The following is a 20,804-nucleotide window of genomic DNA, read 5'->3' as shown; positions in this document are numbered from 1 at the left end:
TGCACGGACTTCCCTTTCTCTGCTTAGGTTGGTAAATAAAGTGTTGTAGCATCTTCTACTTGTATTTGTCGGAGACAATCTGAGTATCATACTTTGTCTTTTGAACCCTGCAGTTCTCGAACTCGGTGACACCCTGTGTCGTAATCACACACTTGTACACACACCCGCTCCACGCTCTCCACTCACTTTTCTGTAACACTGAATGCCAAAAATAATCCTAAACCAGACACTACTTCATGCCTTATATTACTAATGAACTAAAAGCTAAGAATATTGTACCTTGACAAGAATAAGAGGTTTTTTCCCCAGAAGAAAAACACCATTTTCCACTAGAAGGATATAGAAGGAAAGGGTCAACGCTCTGCTAATACAAAGGTGTGGCACGCAGCCAGTGCTCTCAGGCTGCAGCAATCCCTAATGGTTTAGTTGCCTCATGCATAACCTCGTTCTTCATCTCCTGCTTGAAGTCATTACCAAGGTCTAGCAACATAATTAGAGGTTTCCACCGAGCAGTGAGTGCTGAATGCAGGTGATCTACTTTGAATGCAAACAACAGTGGTAGTAAGTAACAGGGAAGAGGAACACAGATTAGAGAAGAACAATTTCAACAGCAAAGGTTGCTCAGTATTTACCAGGAAATCACATTACTTTTTTTCCCACCTGACTTGTTTGAAATGTAATCAATCCTGATAAGAAATATGACTGCAAAACTACATAAAGTCATTGAAATAGTCTGTGAGGAATAGTTTAACTATTGTCTGGTATCTCTCCTACTCTTACTTGCATCCTCTTACTGTGTTTTTCAACACAGTAAAATCTTGCGAGGGGAAAGGCTGCATCTTGTGGCACTGTTCCTTTTGAGAGTGGTGGACAGTACTGCCCAAGGGATTTCAGATCAAGGAAAGGATTGCTCTTCCAAACTAAGACTTCTGAGATCAAGTCATGTACATGCTCAGTGCTGTCAATATACTTGTAATCCTCCACCAGAACCAAGGAGTAAAAAGCCAAACCAAAAAGACACCAAATAGTTTATGCATAATCAACCATGGAGACAAGCAAGAACGTAAATCTGTATCCTCCTTGAAGAGAGGTTTTGTTTAAGTTGAGGAGCAAAAAGCATGTGGCAATTCAAAAAAATGCTTTTTCATTATGTCCGTGAAAGTAGAAAAAAAAAATCTGGTGTTTAGTTTTTTCCCTATTATATACAATATATTGACTCCTTTTATTTCTCTTTTATTGTTAAGTCTCTGTGAAACAAAGTCTGGAACAAACTGTAGCTGACTATATAAAAAAGGTGTTGATCACGCCAATTATTTTTTCATAAAATGCTTTATGCACACGTGAAACAGATGTGTAAAACAGAGGCTTAATTTGAAATCTGAACATTATTCTTACACAAAACCCACTTCCCCTTACCTAATTAATCTCAGCAGTGATGATTTTCTAAATTAGTTAAATAAAGACCTCCCAGTAACCTTCACAGATAAATGACATAAGAAATACTTTTTCTTATATCTATTTCCCTATTTTTATCGGGAGAAATATTCCCTATATGGAATATCTGAAGTGCAAAGCATCGTTCCTATACTTGTCTTTTCATTTTGGCCCGCTCTGTAACAACAACATGTAAACATCAAATTTCTCATCAGATATTACAAATTGTGTCTTCACAAATAAGCTTGCTCTAGAAATAAAGAGCTCCAACACACACACACACACAAAGAATTTTAAAGTTTCATCTCTCATATGTCTTTGAAAGGAACTCACCAAGAGACAAATCCCAAAGTTTCTATAGTAGATGGGGCAAAGAATCAAGAGGAATTTTTTTTTTTTTTTTTGAGAAAGACTGATTATTTTAGTCAAGGTAGCAAATTGCTTAACACATTCAAATATTTTGGTTTAAAATAAATAGCATAACATATTACAATGAAACACATTTTGTGCTGAATTACGTAACAGGAAAGGTATGCAAGTTCAATCAACTATTACTTAGCATATTCCTCACTTGAAGTCAGACAGTATTCACACTACAAGTCACACATTCCTCAACCCTTTAAACGATCCAAGACTACTAGATGCTCCAGGCATATCTGTACTCCAAATTACACTGCAGTAATGCTTCTACTCAATTCCTCCGTCTTACAGTACAAGTTCAGCTACAGGAAGCTATCTGCAGCAAATTGACCATAACGCTGCTGCAGGTACTAAAATCAGCATATTTTTAAAAAAAACCCAAACAACAATAAAATAAAGACAAGTGCTCCCAACCCCTACCTAAACAAACCGACCCGAGCTACTCACCATTCACGGCTGTGGGAAACTGAGCCATCATGGTCTTGAATATTCCTTGCTAGCTCTTAGCCATCTGCAACATAAAAACATTGTGCCATTAATAATGCAACAAGGGCAAAACGTAGCTCTGCGCTCCCGCTGAGCAGGGGGAATGTCTGTCCCCTTTAGCTCACACTTCCGATAGCAAACAATGCCGGGCTTCAGGCTGCTGCTGAACAAGCTGAATTTACATTTCGGAGGGGGTGGGGGAATTTTTTTTTCTTTTTTTTTTTTTTTTTTAATAGGGTATGCAGTGCAGTCCTGAACCTAGTGGCACATTCTTAAAGGAAAACAGTACCAACTGTTTAGCAACTGCTGCATAATGTATACAAACAGTTGACAACATGTCAGAACATATGGTGTGGAGAACAGCCCTCTCCTGGCAGGAGGACAGACTCGGGGTCCTAGCAGATCTTTTCCAGCTCTCCCTGGTAAGTATTTGTGCATATCATAAAAAAAGTTCAATGCACAGCTCCGTAACTGAATGCTTCTGCTGAGAAAAGTGGAAGAACAATTACTATTCGAATTCACCCATTCCACTATTCCATGCACTACTTACAAAGAAAATGCTCTTACGTGATATATTAAAAAAAAAAAAAGACTTGTCCTAATAAAAATTTGTAATCACCCATAACTAACACAATGAAGTTTATGCCTTCTCTTGAGCTATTACATAAAGACTCAAAGGCAGCATTTAAAGGAGTCTAATATAATTTACTTTCAGAATAAGTATCAGAGTACTAAGTCTTACTTTGTTTTTCTAGTATGTATCCTTTCAAGAGTTCCTGTATTAATATTCTTAGTTCTTTAGAATTGCAAAATATTCAGTAATACTTATCTGAGGGATAAGCAGCAGCACCACTATACGAACACATAACTAAGACAATGCAGCGAGCTTTTGCTTTGGATGAGACAATTTTAATTAAATACTTTAAATTTATACATCATTATCCTGTGCTCTACATGGAGTAACTGTGTTCAGGATGAAGCTACAAAAATGAACTTTTTATTTTAACTTAAAAATAAAAATCACATCTCAGATCCCCTTGTCACTGCCTCTTAAGATACCAAATTTTTTCCCCCGGCCAAAAAAAACCCCCTTCGCCACCCAATATAACCACAGATTTTAATATTAAGTACAGAAATATCACATCCCCCACAATGCCTCCCCCTGCAAGGAAACTCCTGCACATCTCATCACAAAAATCACACAACTGGAAAGCAGTCTGGTTTCATGTGTGGACAGGAAAGCATTTTTTGTATTTATTGCACATTTCTGCAATGAAAATAAAAATCTCTGGGATCAGTTGTTAACAAATATATTCTACATTATTATTATATTTGTTTATATGTTTATTATTACTTGTATTATTATTTATATATCCTGTAAATAACATCTAAAATCATGCTATTGTAATAGGCCACAAATCAATCATTCTCACCGGGTCTTTTCTAAACCTCACAGCCACATGTGCACCTGGTCTACCCCAAATGAATGAATAACTATTTTATCTGAAGTTATCTGGCTCTGTGTTGCTTAACTGTCCAATGAGGAATATATATATATTTTTTTAATCTGACACATTAGAGACCAGGGTCATTAAGACACTTGACATTCCAGGGGTTTTTTATATACATTATACATACATAAATTTGTGTATACACACACATATACATATATATATATTAAAAAAAGTAAATGGAATGATTGGCGAGCCCAAATGATCTTTCAGGGTGACATTAGGTATCAGCTGCAGAAAGATGAAAAAAGGAAGCGTGGATCTATTCCAAGACATGAGTTCTAAAACAAACTGGAGTATTTTTAGGTTGCTTCCAGCATCCCTTCCTAGGCCTTACCAGCAACCTACCAAGAGACACTTGAAATCTATATACAGCCTTGCTGAAAAATGCTTCCAATGTTGTTAAACATTTCAACAGCACATTTCTCTGCAAAAGCTGTTCTGTCAAGGGCTAAAAGAAAACCCGAAACCACGACACAGAAGCGAGATGGTGGTGAACATCCCAGAATCAACAGAGCAAATCTCAGCAGAGCTCTGCCTTGACAGATTTCCACCTGCATGGACTTGTTCTAGATTTACAGTCTTATTGGATAAAGGCTACACATCTGATCTTTCTTCCAACATCTTTTATTCTCTTATTTTGAGATGGCTTTTAGGGTTTTTTAAAATGAGTAATTACAAAAGAATTATGGAACCGTAGAATATCCAAGTTGGAAGGGACCCATGATGATCATTCAAGTCCAACTTCAGACTCCACATAGGACAACCTAAAAGTTAAACCATCTAAGAGCATTGTCCAAACACTTCATGAACACCAACTGGCTTGGGGCCGTGACCACTTCCCTGGGGAGCCTGTTCCAGTGCATGACCACCCTCTCAGTGGAGAACTTTTTCCTAATACGCAACCTTAACTTCCTCTGACGCAGCTTTAGGCCATTTCCCCATGTCCTATTACCAGACAGAAGAGACCAGCACCTCCCTTGTCGCTCCTCCTTATGAGGAAGCTGTAGACAGCAATGAGGTCACCCCTCAATCTCTTCTTCTCTAAGCTGAACAAACATAGTATCCTCAGCTGCTCCTTGTAAGTCTTGCCCTCTAGTCCTTTCACCATCTTTGTTGCCCTCCTTTGGACACATTCTGATATTTTTATATCCTTCTTACATTGTGGAGCCCAAAATGGCACACAGTACTCAAGGTGAGGCCTCACAACACAAGTCAGGTAATTATCAGACAATACAAGTCTGATAATAAACTGATTAATTCTTAAAGCCCTAAATCTTAAGATATATTTTTAAAATACTTTATACAACTTACAGCTATAGAGAAAGCCAGACTTTGCCTTCTTTGGTTTTGCTGAAATGGCTCATGTATATTGGCTTTCTGAACTCCCAACCGCTGACCACATGAGTGGGAGAATTAACCCGGGCAGCTTCATGCATACAAAATGTGTAAACCACCTCTCCCTCATTTTGATGTCCCGAAGTCTCAACTATATCATATTTTTCAACTGAAAAGTTTTGAGGTCAAAGCCCTCACATTAGCTTGGTGAGAGTCTTTCCTATTTGTGAAAGCTCTGCATCTATGGAGCACACGTGTTCCTGGTTCATTTTCATCAGTCAGGGTAACTCCAGCCCACTGTTACTGACAGCTCCATATACAGGCAACTACCTTTCACTAACGTGTAAGACAAGCGATATCTATCCTGGACTGCATCAAAATATTCTCCCCCTCTACTCCGCCCTCGTCAGACCCCACCTGGAGTACTCCGTCCAGCTCTGAGGCTCCCAACATAAGAAGGACATGGACCTGCTGGAGTGAGTTCAGAGGAGGCCACAAAGATGATCAGAGGGCTGGAGCACCTCTCCTATGAGGACAGGCTGAGAGAGTTGGAGTTGTTCAGCCTGGCTCCAAGGAGACCTTACTGCAGCCTTCCAGTACCCAAAGGGGTCTACAAGAAAGCTGGAGAGGGACTGTTTACAAGGGCATGGAGTGATAGGACACGGGGTAATGTTTTTTAACTGGATGAGGGCAGATTTAGATTAGACATTAGGAAAAAAAATTCTTAACTGTGACAGCGGTGAGGCACTGGAACAGGTTGCCCAGAGAAGCTGTGGATGCCCCCTCCCTGGAAGCGTTCAAGGCCAGGTTGGATGGGGCTTTGGGCACCCTGGTCTAGTGGAGGGTGTCTCTGGCCATGGCAGGGAGGTTGGACTAGATGATCTCTAAAGGCCCTTCCAACCCAAAACATTCTGTAATCATAGAAGTTTGATAGCTCACGTCAAGCAGAACTAGAAACCATAGCCAGGACACTGAATACAGCACACCCAAGTTATCATCCATAGCACTATCTGTCCTCTCAAAACAAAAAGTCTAACATCAGATGTTTCTAATACCACACTGTTTGATATTCTGTTCCAGTGCAGCACTCTCAAAAATAATGCCCAGCCCAAATTATCAACACAGGTTTTTTCAGCATACCTGAAAATTTGCCAAGTTTCCCAAGCCTGGGCTGACCCAGCCTGGTAAGTCTGCACTGGCACTGCCATGTAGATGCACCAAGCTTAGATCTAAAACCAAGAGGAAACTGCCCAACAGATCTGCACTAAGAGCACATTACACCACTGAGATGAGATTAAACCATGATTTAGCTCTGTCATCTCACTATTATGTCTATAGGCAGACCTTGTCATATTTTAAAACACGGCACTAAAACCCTCCTACATTAACCCCCAACAAATAATACCGAAAACTACAACCTTACAGAAGCAACCAGGAATCATAGACCAAGGTGCCCAAAACCCCATGCAGCCTGGCCCTGAACACTTCCAGGAGGGGACACCCACAACTTCTCTGGGCAACCTGTTCCAATATCTCACCATCCTCACAACAAATAATTTCTTCCTAATATCTACTCTAAACATACCTTCCTTCAGCTTAAGGCCATTGCCCCTTGTCCTATCACTACATGCCCTTGTAAAAAGTTTTTGTTTTTTTTTTTTTTTTACAGGATTTCAGATCGCACCACCACTGAGACACTGTTCTGTCCCTTTGCACAGACCCGTTTCATTTGGACATCAGGGTTACATGAAGCACACATGCTTCTCTGGGAAGAGAAATTTTCTTCTCTGGGAAGAAAATCTGTGACAGATTCTGAAGCTGTACTGAAAGGTAAAAAAAAAAAAGGAAAAATAAAAGTATCACTGCAACATAATTTCCCCTCATTCAATTTTTTAGGGAAGGAGGAAACAGCCCGGTAAACTCGAAGTCTACATGCATTTTTCAAAGATCTGTGGAAACAATCCTTCCCAAAGAATGGAGCTTGCCCTCAGTAAGTATTCTGTCTTCTACGTTTCCACAGCAGGCCCAAAAGGCTTGGATATTATGCATATATCAATGTTAAATGCAGCTTATTTTCATAAATTCCAAATAAAGTTGCTCTAGTCACTATCTGTAAAAGCACCTCGTACCTTTAGAACACAGGTGTGCACCACTTATTTACCAAGGGAAATCTCAGCAAAATATTCTCACTTTAGGCCAAACTTACTTTTTTTTAGAACAACTCTGATAACTTTTAATCATTAATCAAAGCAAAAGCTGTACATTTCCAAAGAACCTTTTTACACAATACTACAGAGAAACCCAATGCCTTATAAAAAACATTTACTGAAGAAAAAAATTCAAAAAAAGACTACAACTAGTGTCCCAAAAAGATTATATAAATGAAAAAATGGCCAGTGCAACCAGAGTATCTTACAGAAAATTATTTTTTTCTGGAAAATGTTCTAGGAGAGGTGCTTGGTGAACTCAGTTATCAGTCATAAGAAACTGGCAGCCACAGCACGAAATCCACGTTGTAACAAAACAGGATCAGACATCCCTGTAGATGACATTAAACCCTGCTGCCATTTAGGGTGAAAACAGGAAAACTTGGATGTTATGTTTAAATAGCAGAACGGCAAGTTCTTGTAAACAAACCATCTGCCTAGTCCCGATGTTTAAAGCACTAATTGTTTGCACAAACTGACCTGCCAAACTGCAACTTCTCCCTCTCTCAGTGTTCCTTATAGCCAATACAAGTTGAGAAAAGAAATGAGGAGATTGCAAGAAGGAGAAGAGGACCTTACGGCCATGCTGAAAGCATTAGAAAACATTAGAGCTGGGCAGACTGCAGGAAAATGGGAAAAGAAAAAGCTTTTTTTTTCCACCATAGGCATACTGCCCTTTTATGAAAAACAGTCTTACCACAATCGTTGTTAATACTTGAATCAATTTTTTTTTTCCAAAATAATTCTCAGAAAAACCACAGCCACACAGTATTAGGAGGAACAAAGGTCTGGTGCATCATGCTCTATCCCACCAGTTTTAACTGGAAGAAAGCAAATACTGTAGAAGCAGCATGTATGGATACACTACTACTCCTTTGCTTTTCTCAAGGACGGAAAGAAGATATATAGCAGATTTTTGCTGTAAGAACCAATTAGCAAGGACAGAGATTGCAGTACTAGTTGACCGACTTACTCTTTGCAACACCTGTAGATCTGGACAACACAACTGCTCCTTAGTGTTTGCAAAGCAAACAGTGACAGTGTTGTAATAGCGCATGTAGTTGTTCTATGCTTTTTTTTTTTTATTATCCTCTTGAAAATCAGAGAATAATAAGCATTAGTAAGGCATTATAAACCAGCACAGTCTAAAATTTCTCTTTGTTCAAGGCATATCGGTAGAAAAGTTTACCAATTTTAAAAAAAAAAAAAAAAAAAACAAAACCACAACACAACATTTTGGCAGGCCAAGAATTTATCTCCTTTATACAGTGGAGTTACACACAGTGACATGGCCTTTTCAAAACGTACTGTGGCCAGCTCCACGAAGTCCACCCACTCTTATAACAAATGAATGACATTAGTAACAAAACCAAGAAGTCGATCCCCGATGGCTAGCTCTTCCTGCTCCCCTCTGTTACTGTGGATAAGAGTACTGCAAGCCTTAGTTAATTATTTTGACATTTCAAGAAAAATAAAGTTGTGTAAATATTTTACTACTTAACCCTATGGTACTAAGTCCCTTGCTCACTGTTACAGAGCAACTTGCTTCCAAACAGTGATTCAGACAGAATGCACAAAATATTTTTTTCTGACAAATAACCTTCTGCCCACCTTGCCTGACTAACAGGCTTTCTGAATAAACTGACCATGCAAAATGGATGCCACACAAAATACAAGAATCTCTGTTTCTGTTTAAAAAACATAATTGTGTGGTCAGTATTGATGGGTTTACTCCCTTTCTTACACAGCTGCTCAGCTGTGAAAGCACCCATTCAAAGTATCAAGACCCAGTTCAACTCTCTTCTCTGTCTCTGGAGATTGAAACCGATCTTTCCTTCCTCCTAGGAGAAGGCTTTCCCACATTTTATTGCACAGTCATTTAAGGAAACCCATGCACAGTGTTCAGAATAGTAACGTCAACTCAGGACTTCAACCTCCTATGTGAAATTCTCTAGCATTAAGCCAGAGAGCCACAGGTCCCTCTCTGTCCATGCCCCCGCAGCTTCGATGCTTCTTTGGAAAGAAGAAGAAATTTTGAAGAAGGAGGGAATGAGAAACCCACATCAGGAAGCTCACTGTTTAAATCCCTGGCCCTTCTCCCAGGAGACGCATACAAGAACTTCCTCAGGAAAAGATGGGAATGGAACCCAGCTCTGTCACGCCCTGGAAGAATATATTCACTAACCTGATGCCAGACACAGACAGACAGCACCACCTCTGCTTGCTTTACTTAAAAAAGGAAAAGAAAAAAGAAAAAAGCAAAAAGCACAGGGTAGATTATTTATAAGATTTGTTTTAAAGGCTTTGAGCTTCTGCCTTCGAGAAGGAACTCCAGGCTGCATATCACAACCTTTCCAGAGAGCTAAGTGAGATACACTTGCTCCTGAATGGGTGGCAACTTAAAATACAGGCTTGTCTTTTTTTGCTTCCTACTTTCTGATTTACATGCCTCCTCGCTCCATATGCTGTTTTTTCTAGATCCTGTTTTGAGACACATCAATTCTCACATTTAATTATTTGCAAGTATTGTACAAAAGCCCTATGATGCTGTTTGGTGAGGTGAGGTCCACACACCTTGAAACCTGCAGTTCTCCACTTCCACATTGCGACTCCTTATTTATGTCAGTGTGGACTTCAGAAAAACATACATCTTTGATGAGTTTTCTCTTCTTTTTGTTATTTTCTTACTTCAATCATGACTGGAAACATTCAGAGCATATTACTTAAGTGCTTATCCATTTGAAATCTTGCCATCTTAGAGGAAATTTTTGAGCTCCCTCCTGCCCTTCCATCAGGAGCACTAGCGAAATCTGCCTCCTAACAGAGAAAACAAACAAACAAACAAACAAAAAAACCAACATAAGAATTCTTACGTTACCTTCTCCTTATGATACAAGAGCTGCTACTTAACTTGTTACTCAGCTTTCAGTTCCAGACAACAGTGCAAAACATACAGCTCATCTAATGGACTGCTACAGCTAAGCATAAAATAAGAGATATAGAACACGCGGGCAGTTTTCTATGCTCAGCAGAGAACAATCTTTCACTATTTGTAAAACTAACGAAGGTAAAACATTCAGCGAGACTTGGGATTCACATTTTAGGTATCTGCTTTCAAGCTGGGCAGGTGCACAAAACCATTGCAGGCTTAACTTCTCAAAACTGAATGAGATGACAAGCAGAGAGGAGACGGGCCACAAGAGGCCTTTAAAGCAAAGAAGCATAGTTTATCTTTGATGAAACAAAACCCAGGGAAATCTCAAGGGATGAAAAAGCAAAGACCAGCATAAGGCAGTCAAACCTAGAAAAATTAACTAGATAGCATTTTTTCAAATGGGCAACGGATGGCTAAAAATGCATTCCCCAAAGTGAGATAGAGCATGGGTGTAATGGAGGTCCCAGAGATCCCACCCAGTACGGGAGCCCCGGGAGGCACACTGGTCCCAGGCTGGACCTGGCACCCAGGCAGCATGGCCACAGCACCTCCTGCCTGCCCCAGCTGAAGCCTCCTGCTTCTGGCCCAGCTCTCAGTCCCATCCATGCTGTATTAGCAAGAACAGTCCTTCAAAGCATCCAGTTGAAATTTGGTCTCTTAACCTTTAACGCTGAACTCTACAGCATACAGTAATAATGTTTTGCCGACTACAAATTAATTTCCTGAACTTAGGGAATCAATTATCACCTGAGTTAGACATACATCTCAATGTCACATAAAGTCCCTATGAGCAAAAGTATATCTCAGTAAGACACTTGTCCTTATCTTAAGAAACTCATAATATTATGACTACACTAAGAGTGCAGTGGAAACAGCAAGAGAGTTTTAGATTTTGATTAGTAAAATTCTTGACCTTTGAAAAATAAAGACTAAAAGTATTCTTTACATCAGCTCTGATTTTTGATAGATTTATTAGTATAGCCATTAGAGGTCATTTTTTTGCATTCCAATTGCAATATTTTTAGAAACAAAGAATAACTCCCATTTCCTGTTCTTCCCTTACTTCATGTGTATGCTGTTGAATCACTAACTGCAAATATCACTCATGACTGGTGCCACAGAATTTCACAAGGTCCACTTGCATCAGCCTTGAAAATTTTCACTAGAAGAGCCAGCTCATAATTATTATCTGCTACTTCTGAAGCTGAAGCAACAACATCCCGTATCAAAAAGTCTCAAGTAAAACTGGCTGCTCTCAGAATCACCATTCCAAAGATGATGTGACTTATCTGGATCAACCATGGTTTCTCACCTATCTGTAACCGCAAAAACATTTAAAAATAGTTCTCAAGTAATTGTCCTCTGTTAGGTAATTCCAATGTGTTGTGCTGCCACTGCTGTCACGTTACATCATTTGAATTTCATGTGGTGTTCTGAAAATAAGTTTTACACAACACTGTGCTCATCTATCTTATGTGTTCAATCCATTACTTAAGATCCAAGTAACCAACCTAGCCAGGCTGTGTTCTTATATTGACAAAGTCTTAAATATTCTGAATTTGAAAAAAAAAAAAAAAAGAAACTTCATTAGCTCCACTTTTACTTTATTATTTTTAAGTGACCTAAGCCTCAGCTTTTGAACATTTGCTGCTAATGGTAAAACAGTACCAGAAAAATAAGTTACTACAGCCTCTGTATGATCTTGCAATAGGCAATGAAATAAAGTATGCATGGACGTAAGAATAATCAAAGACGCCTCATGAAATAAAGTCACCTATCTTGTTTCCTAGAGAAAGATTTACCCTTAAATAAATCTGAGAATAAAAAAAAAAATCCTGATAGTTAATCAATGAAAGGAGTTACATGCTAGTAACTAGCATGCTTAAATTCTTGGCTTAGCTTTCTAAGGGTATGATACATGAGTAGTTAATGTGTACTTTGATGAATCCCATCATCCAACATGAGCCAAACTTAACAGAAGGGTGGACTTTGCAAAGATCTTAACTGTTTACAAGATTCATGAAAACAGGCAACCAGACAGAGAAGACAATACCAAATTTAGTGCCTCCGTTAATGAGAAAGACTCTTGTATGTTTGAGTACCAATATTAGACATCAGACAATCCACAGAGCTGCAAGATGTTCTAAACATACTGACAGTGAGAAAAACTTCAACACAAGCTTACATCTGATTAGATTCAGCCAGCCAACGCCGCAGAAAACAAGGCTTCACCAGTGGCACTGCTCACAGCTGGCTTAAAATTTCAGCTTACGTTGGTCCATTGCTGGAAGGAACTTGAACTTACAAGTAGAGGTAAGCCTCCCAGTTCTATGCTGATCAGGATTCAAAAACAGATTTCTAGAGGCAATTCAGGCATCTGCAACTAAGCATTTGAAAATTTTGCGGTCACTTAAACCAGCTGCCTGGCACTTCCAAAAATCTGACCAGGCACTCTAAGAAGAGTGCTGCCCCCAAAATAGCCTGTTGCATCATCTATCACCAACCATGGTACACAAGGAAAATGCAATCTTAAAAGGTGAAGTTAAAGGGTGATAACACATTTTTAAAGCCAAAAAGAAGACAGTACCTACTCCATTTCACCCCATACCTAGGGTCAACCTCTGAGCCTCAAAGCAGACTTTGTGTTAAGCATTTTACTGACAAGTGATAGTGCTTGAAATAGGTCAGTCAGTCATAAAAAAAAGAGAATTCTCTAATTAGCTATACATTATCTTTGTTATCTTTATAATCACCAATCATCACTTAAGAAGAGAAAGGTAAAGAAAGGTCATCGACTTTGCCACATCATTCAGCCACGTGAAATGAGCCCTCCAATCTAAAAGCAACATCACAAATTCACAGTCAGCAACCCACTGCTCTCATAATTTTCACAAAAGGACTATGTTTATGTCAAGCTTCTCCCCAAAACTTAAAAGCATGGCGGGATCCAAAATATACCTTGCCAAGAGATGTGGCACTACACCAAACTGAAAGCAGCTTTCAGAAGTCAACATAAAGTAACTTGAAAGCAAGTATAGCAGTCACATACACCTACGTGGAACAAATGACAGCACCAGTGCTGCCAGGAACACTGGCTGATGTCATTGCAAGACCAAGCTCTATGATTTTTGGAAGGTCTTGGTGACTGGTCAAGGATGCTGATGATTGGAAAAAGGGCAAGAGAGACAGTTCAACAATGCAAAAGGCTGTTAAGTCTGACGTCAGTCCCTGGAAAGACTATGGAGCAAATCCTCCTGGAAGCCACCTACAGATGCTTGGAGAAGCAGAAGGTGATGGGAAACTGCCAGCATGCATCCATCTGGGACGAACCACACCTGACGCATCTCGTAGCTTTCTGTGTTGAGAGATGAGTGGCTCTGTGGATGAGGGCAGAGCAGCTTGTTTTGACTTTACGAAGGCTTTCAACAAGGTCACCCACAGTATCCCTAGAGCCAAACTGGTGAAATATAGTTTGAATAGGTTGACTGTAAATGGAGTGGGAAGCTAGCTTGACCACTAGACTCAAGGGGCTGAGATCAGTAGTCCAAAATCCATCTGGCTGGAACTAATTATGTTCCACAGGGGTTGATACCATGGCCAGTACTGTTTAATGTCTTCACTGACAATCTGGGCAATGGGATGAGATGCACTCTGAGCAAGTTTGGATACCAAACTGGAGAGGGCTGCCCAGTGAGGTTGTGGGATCTCCACCCTTGAAGGTAGTTCAAATGCAACTAGACATGGCTGTGAGCAACCTGATCTAAGTTGGCCGTGCTTTTAGTGAGGGTTGGACCAGATGATCTCCAGAAGTCACTTCCAAATGAAATTATGACTACATTTTAGGTAAATTAAAGTAAATGGAAGCAGTTAAAATCTATTTTTAAAATTGATATATTTGAGATCTTTACTTGTTGATTTCTGGCCTATTTTCACTCGAAAAGAAATATGTTCAACTTTTCAACCAGTTTTAAAAAGGCAAAGAGAAGAGATTCAGACTTTAAATCTCCTGAAATGTTATTTTCACAAATTTTACATGCTGATGAAACTAAATCTGTTGAGGTAAAAGCAGAGACTTTACTTGTAAACTGTTAATTAACAGGTTATCTCTCAAACCAAAGACCTCTGTCTCAATCTGCAACAGGAACTAATGATCTGGATTACACTGCTGTTCAGAAACTAATCACAAGGTCTATTCCTGACAGACACTTGTTTTCAAGGAGTATGGAGCTTTTTGATAATGCCCCAAGCAAAGCACGTACATCACTTTTCACATGCTGGTCCCATTTTTCCCCATCAGCTCCAGATGAGTAGCTCAGTGAATTACTATCACCTACAGAACTTAGCTTCATTTTTCATAGCTGCTACTTTGCTATGGCATGAAATTAATTCACTTTTCAATATTAAAAGCAACAACAGAAATATTTGTAAAAATCCCTGCTGTAAGAACTGCCCTGGTCCCAATCATTGTAATAGTTGAATCTCAATAAAGCCTTCTCAACAGCACATTTCAAAATCATCCACAAGTCACTTTTGCCTTGACCTATCACACTCTGTGCACAAGAAGAATGGCGAAAAAAATAAGGAGCCGTAAAGCTCTGATAGCACACCACCACCTACGGTAGGTGACCCCACATGGTGAGTAGCACAAACAAGCCATAGGTACAGCATCTTTGTTATTGTTAGTGCTACAGGAACATACTCTTTGTTTATACTACAGTGGCAGCTAACTCAGTCAGGGACACATCCCATACTTTACATCTTGTATAGACAGAGGAGGAAAAGAGTAAACACAATTCCCTCAGGGTAGTAATTAAAAGAAGCATATTCACTTGATCTAATTTAGGTACCTCAGTTAGGATGCTCATCTGACCACAATTTCCGTATAGCAGAGAGCATGGAACAGCCTAAATTCATGTTTGCAGGGATGCATGCGATTCTCTTAACATCACACGGAGCCTAGAGTCTGAACTAAGGTTTCTGTAAATATCCAGAGGTACAGTGGTGTAAATGCCTCTCTCAGTTTAGTCAGAATAAAAATAAACCGGACAAACCAAACAAGGAAGGTAGAGTGGAAAGACGAGAACAAAAATTAACAAAGTTTAGTAGAAGAATGAAGCCCAGCTAGCTATTTATCCAATTAGTTCCTAATGCTCATTATTTCTAAACATCACCATTGCATCAGTGGCCACAGATGTTTGTTACAGCTACAGTCTTTGAATTACAATCACATTTCAGATTAACAATTTTAAATTCTTGAAAGTAAGCTGCATTTTGTGTACCACTGATGTTATCCACGCCGTGCCAAAGCCGTACCGCTTCACATGCTTCGTGCGTTTTCCTGTGTACATACGAGCGTGGGAGCTGCCGCCACCGCAGGCGAGCAGGAACAAAAACAAGTTTAAGAAACATCACATTCCCCAAAGAGATGCATATGATAGGGCAGCCTGAACGCAAGGGCGAGCAGCTTGTAACTTCTCCTTCCAGTGTTTTAGATGGGGAATTTCCAAGTGATGTTTAGCAGAACTGCTGTAAGCCTAAGTTGAAGATCGCAGGTACTACAGAAAGCACAATCTACTTTCAAGTTCTGCAGTGCGACAGACGTCAAAGTGTCAACTGCTATGAAAACCATTTCATGTATTCAAAATAGCGTCTTAATGTTTAGGGAACCGAATAAAGTATCTCAGCCTCATTTTATTTTCTTAATTACTACATGCTATCGTGTGAGACCACGGAAAGCCAGTCTATTTACAGACAAAACACTTTACAAACTTTAACTGCAGAAACCAGCTCAATTTCGCCAAACTCTAGCTTTTCAGAGTAACTACAAGAAACACAATCTCCATCACGACAATAAACAGGGGTCTCTTAAAACGTCGAGGTTACCTCACCTGGCCAGCGCTCTCCCTTGGGTAGACAGTGAGCTGTCTGAGCAATGACACCGGTATTTTTCCCCTCGCAGAGCAGCAATAAAGCAAAGGCGAGCAGCAGCCCCAGCGGCAGGAGCTACCGTCGGTTCTGGCAGCTCTGCCCCGACTGCCGCCTCCCCCGCCCCGCTGACAGGCAGCGGAGCTCACCGGCCAAACTTCACGGCCCGGCGATGAATCCGGCCCCCCGGGAAGAGCAGTTCCCACAGAAACACTGGAGCGGCTCCCGCCGGGGACGGGACCGCGGGGGAGCCGCTGCCCAGCCCGGCTGCCTGACAGCGCCCGGCCCCGCCGCCGGCGGGGGGACTCTCGGCCTCGCCGGGGGGTCGGGCAACTCAGCCGCTCCCCGGCTAGGCGAAACGTATGCAAAACGCTATTTTTAAGAGGGGAAAAAAGCCCCCCAAAACCAAAACGCAAAATCCCACCATCCTCAAAGAGGGACACAAAATACAAATAAAGCGGCTTGGCGTAACAGAAACCTCGACTGTTCCCCCCCACGCCCGCCCCCTGCCCGGGCGGCTGCTGTGCTTACAAGGCGGCAGAACAGGCGCTTCCCCGCACGGCAGCACCGAGGCCAGCCGTGCCCCGCCGCCCCGACCCGCAGCGAGGCCCCGCGGGGCGGCCGGGCTGACAGCTCCGCGCCGCCAGAGCTCGCCTCCCTCCCCCCTCGCACTGCACCTCCCTTCCCTTCTCCCGGCCGCCCCCCCTCCCCCGCGCCCTGGGGACGAGGACGGTCAGGACGCAGCCCCGCTCCGCCAGGAACGGAGAAGCTGCAGGCCGCCCCGCCGCTTGTACCTGTTGCGCTGCCCGTGAGCGCCTGCTCCGCACGGGCTGCCGCCTCCTCCTCCTCCCGCGGCGGCGGCGTCAGCCCAACATGGCGGCGGAGGCGGGGGCCGCCAGGGAAGGAAGAGGGGGGAGGGAGCCGGCGGGCACGGGCTGAGGGCGCCGCTGGGTGCAGGCTACCGCGCCCCGCGGTCGTGGGTGTAGGGCGTGGGGTCGGCGCCATGCCCTTGGCGGAGCTCGACCGCATCCCGAGAGGCGGGGCAGGCAGTCCCGGGCGAGGGGGCCATCGGTACTTGGGGTGCAAGGCCGGAGCCTAAACGAAGGGTCGCCTTGCCCTGGGGTGCTGCCTCGCGGGTCTGGCCCGAACTGTTCTACTGGGGAACGGACAGAGGTGGTACCACCGCCCGGCCTAACCTCTGCGGCACAGGCGTGGGGGTCGCAGGCAGCGAGCGGGGCTGCAGCCGCCCGTCCGCGTCCTTCGCTCTGCGGGACCGCTTCTGCAAAGTAATAAGCTGCCGTTTAAAGACCTTAACTGACAGAAAATGTACCACATCCTTACTAAATTTTTGTTCTCACTATCGATTCCAACCACTGCCTTCCCATCTGCCCCATAAATTAGTTTTTTCTTTCATTTTCTAGCTGTATATCTATATTTAGAAAAAAGGGTATTAAACTCTAATCTCGGTCCTATCTTAACTGTTAGTTTTTGTGGAAGCTGAAAAGCTAACGCTTCTGGTTTGATCGTTCTGCACAAGCAGGACTCCCAGATTAAGCTAATTTTTCCACACCGTGCACCCCTGGGAGAGGGATGACAGCACCCTTGGGTGCTCCTCAATGGGAAGTGTGTCCCACTGGAGCACCGGCACTGGGGAGGAGGAGGCTGGCACGAGGAACTAAATTCAGCTCTTGCGAGGCACTGCTCAGCATACTGAAACATGTAGGGGCTCAGGGATTTCTCTTTTAAAAAATTAAAGATGCCTGTAGAAAAGAAATGCATGAAAACTGCCATCATTTTTAAACATTAAACATTTTCCTTCTTCAGCAAGTGGATCTTGCTATGTATGGAAGATTACAGCACGTTCCTGCTATATTTCTGCTGTGTAGGTAATTACACATCACCTTCGCGCAGAGCAGCTTTTTCCACTGACTCATTCTTCTGGGTTCTTAATGAGCCTTTCTAGTTTGTTACACCTTTTATCATTCATCGTGATTCCAGAATAGTCGTTACTGTGCCATGTAATGGTCATTGTCACATACTAGCACATGCTGCTCCTCCGTTTTTTTGCTTAACCATCAAAGGTTTGCATTTGCTGTTACAGCTGCCACATTGCACTGGCAGCTTGCATTCGTATTTTCATCCCTCGTGATCTTCTCAGCCCTCGTCTGATTCAATGCTTTTGAAGATACTGCATCCTCCTTCCTTACTCCCAGACCAAAAGCACACTTTGGTTTTTTGTTCCTATGCACAGCCAGCAACCTCATCTTCGATGCGTAGGTATTTGCCATGTAGGTGGATTAAAACATACGTTGCTGACTTTGTGATTTAAATCAGCCACTGAGTCTTGGACTGTTTCGTAGCCATCTGCAGATTTCATGAGCAGTCTTCATTTAATTCCAAATAATTGACTGAGCTAATAGAGGAGCCCTGGGTCAAGAACAGACTCCTCTGGAGCCTCATTAAAAAGTCTCTCATCTGACGTTTTTCATTTGAATTACTTTCTAATGTGTCTTAAAATGCAGCCTTTAATCCGTTTAGTACATGTAGTAGTGACATAGCACAGTTCTAAACGTGACTTTTGTGTAGGCAAGACCTCCAACCTGCTTTGGATTAAAGGTAAGTACTTGCATCAGACCTAACAGTCTACAGGTTCATTAAGGCTATTGTAGAGAGGATTAAGATAACAATAAAGCAGATAGACATGTTTTTTCTCCTAGGAAGAAAAAGATAAGGTAACTGATTACAATAGTTAAGTATTAGGAAGGGCAGCGGAAAAATCTGTCAACAAAAGTCTCTCAGAACAGGTTAGACAGATATCTGCGAAGAGTTAAGTAAATACAGTTGGTCCTGCCTTGAACATTGAACTAGGTGTCTTCTCAAGGAACCTCATGGCTCTTTTCTTCTATAATTAATCTTACTGCCAGGCGAACGGACTTGGGCCATGTACTGCGTGACATTGTCCCGCTAGACAAAGGCCATGCAGAAAACCAGGGGGGGAGAGTTGGGAAGCTGTACCAGGGGCTGGGTATGTGGTAGGGCATGCGTTTTGTGCATCATGATCAAAGGGAAGATGAATCATAGAGGGGTGAGTTTTAAGGTATATTTGGTTGATTTTAATTTTATATGCAGTTCTGCAACTACTTAAGCCTATGGCTAGGCTAGAAGTCACCTTTAGTGACTCTCATTACCTGCTTTGCTACCTCTGTTGCCTCTGTTGCAAATGCCAGCAGAAACAAGGCAGATACCTGCAAGCCATAACATCTTAGCTTTGAATACCACTTTAGAACACTACGTGCAAATTTTGTACCCTAACAATGTTTAAAACTATTAATTACATATTTTGGTATTGCATGTTCTTACTGTTAAACATTGCTTTCCCCCCCCACTAGATAATTAATTTGCTAAATAAAGGCAATAGTGGTTGGGTTTTTTTTGGTTTGGTTGGGTTTTTTTATATGTAGATTTGATGATCTGTACAGATGAAAGAAGCTATATATGCCTTCTTCACTGCTGGGAATGAGACTCCTTATATGATATTGAAAAAAATCCTGAATTGCTTCTGTACTCCTATCTGAAAACATACTGCCATCTAAAGATAAGTTATTAAACTTATTTTTTAGAAATTACAACCAAATATAGTGCTTAACCATTGCCTTTGAGGTGACAAAGTGCACAGAGCAGGAACTGCATAAAGGACATTGGGGTAGTCAATTCTGTAAATATAGACAGAGGGGGAAGGACCCATCTGCATTATTAATGTTATGTGAGATCCCTATAGAAAAGCAGCAATGTAGCTCATTTTGAGATAACTACACATGTTGCCTAATACCTCCTCTGATACAAAACTGAAGCCAGGAAGACCTGCAATCCTGTGAGCTTTGTTGCCTGGGAAGGGAGAAGTCAGGGAGAATCCAAAATTCAGCTGACTCCCTAGAGAAAAAACCTTGTGTCAGTAATTAGCATATCAAAGCTTTATGTATTCTTATTCTAGACAAGCTGAATGCTGTTTCATCTGCATTACCACAATCAACCGGGGCTAATCAGAGGTATTAGAACAATAAATACCTGTAAGATTAATTAATTAGCAGGAAGAGGAGCAGGACTCACAGGTTGCTGTGAAGATATACTTGAATGCAGCAGCCCCTCAGTCACTCTTGTAACTGGAGCATGTAGACATCCAAAGTTTAGTGTGAGCTATAGAAAATGCAACCTTAAAGCGAAGCTGAACTCTTACCCAACCTGAGAAGACTCTTACAGAGATGTTTTTTGTAGTGATGTCTGAGACACAAGCTAATGCTACATCTACTTTGTCTAAATTTTTGTTTCATTTTAATTAGTAACTACATTACCATTTCTTTAAAATGAAGAATTTTGTTCTCTGGTTTGCTAGATGAAATTTGTTTCCATTCAGAGTTTGACTACTGCTAAAAGTAGGTTCAAAAGAAAAACACTCTACTTTTATGAAGGTGGAGTTTCTAAAGGCACTGTTGCCTTTGGGCACCTCAGGGTTTGGGGAGAGTGCTTTTTGCAAGCTCCAACATGCAGTTT

General features: G+C 41.6%; 1 protein-coding gene across 4 annotated transcripts in view; it reads right to left on the bottom strand.

Moving 5' to 3' along the window:
• ITSN2 (intersectin 2) overlaps nucleotides 1-17,165 on the bottom strand; it is an 84,484-nt gene extending 67,319 nt beyond the window's left edge. For 3 of the 4 annotated variants that reach the window (XM_075750491.1, XM_075750494.1, XM_075750493.1), the window contains exons 1-2: nucleotides 17,051-17,165; nucleotides 2,302-2,365 (exon numbers count right to left, since the gene is read on the bottom strand). In XM_075750491.1, the coding sequence (XP_075606606.1) occupies nucleotides 2,302-2,332 (31 nt within the window). In that variant the 5' untranslated portion in view covers nucleotides 2,333-2,365; nucleotides 17,051-17,165. Of the gene's footprint in view, nucleotides 1-2,301; nucleotides 2,366-16,219; nucleotides 16,888-17,050 lie in introns of those variants that run through there. The other variant, XM_075750492.1, reaches the window with a different exon arrangement.
• Between the last annotated feature and the right edge of the window lie 3,639 nt (nucleotides 17,166-20,804).

This window comes from Balearica regulorum, chromosome 3, assembly GCF_011004875.1.
Source record: "Balearica regulorum gibbericeps isolate bBalReg1 chromosome 3, bBalReg1.pri, whole genome shotgun sequence".
Classification (NCBI taxonomy): domain Eukaryota; kingdom Metazoa; phylum Chordata; class Aves; order Gruiformes; family Gruidae; genus Balearica; species Balearica regulorum.
This window is presented reverse-complemented; position numbering and strand designations above follow the sequence as displayed.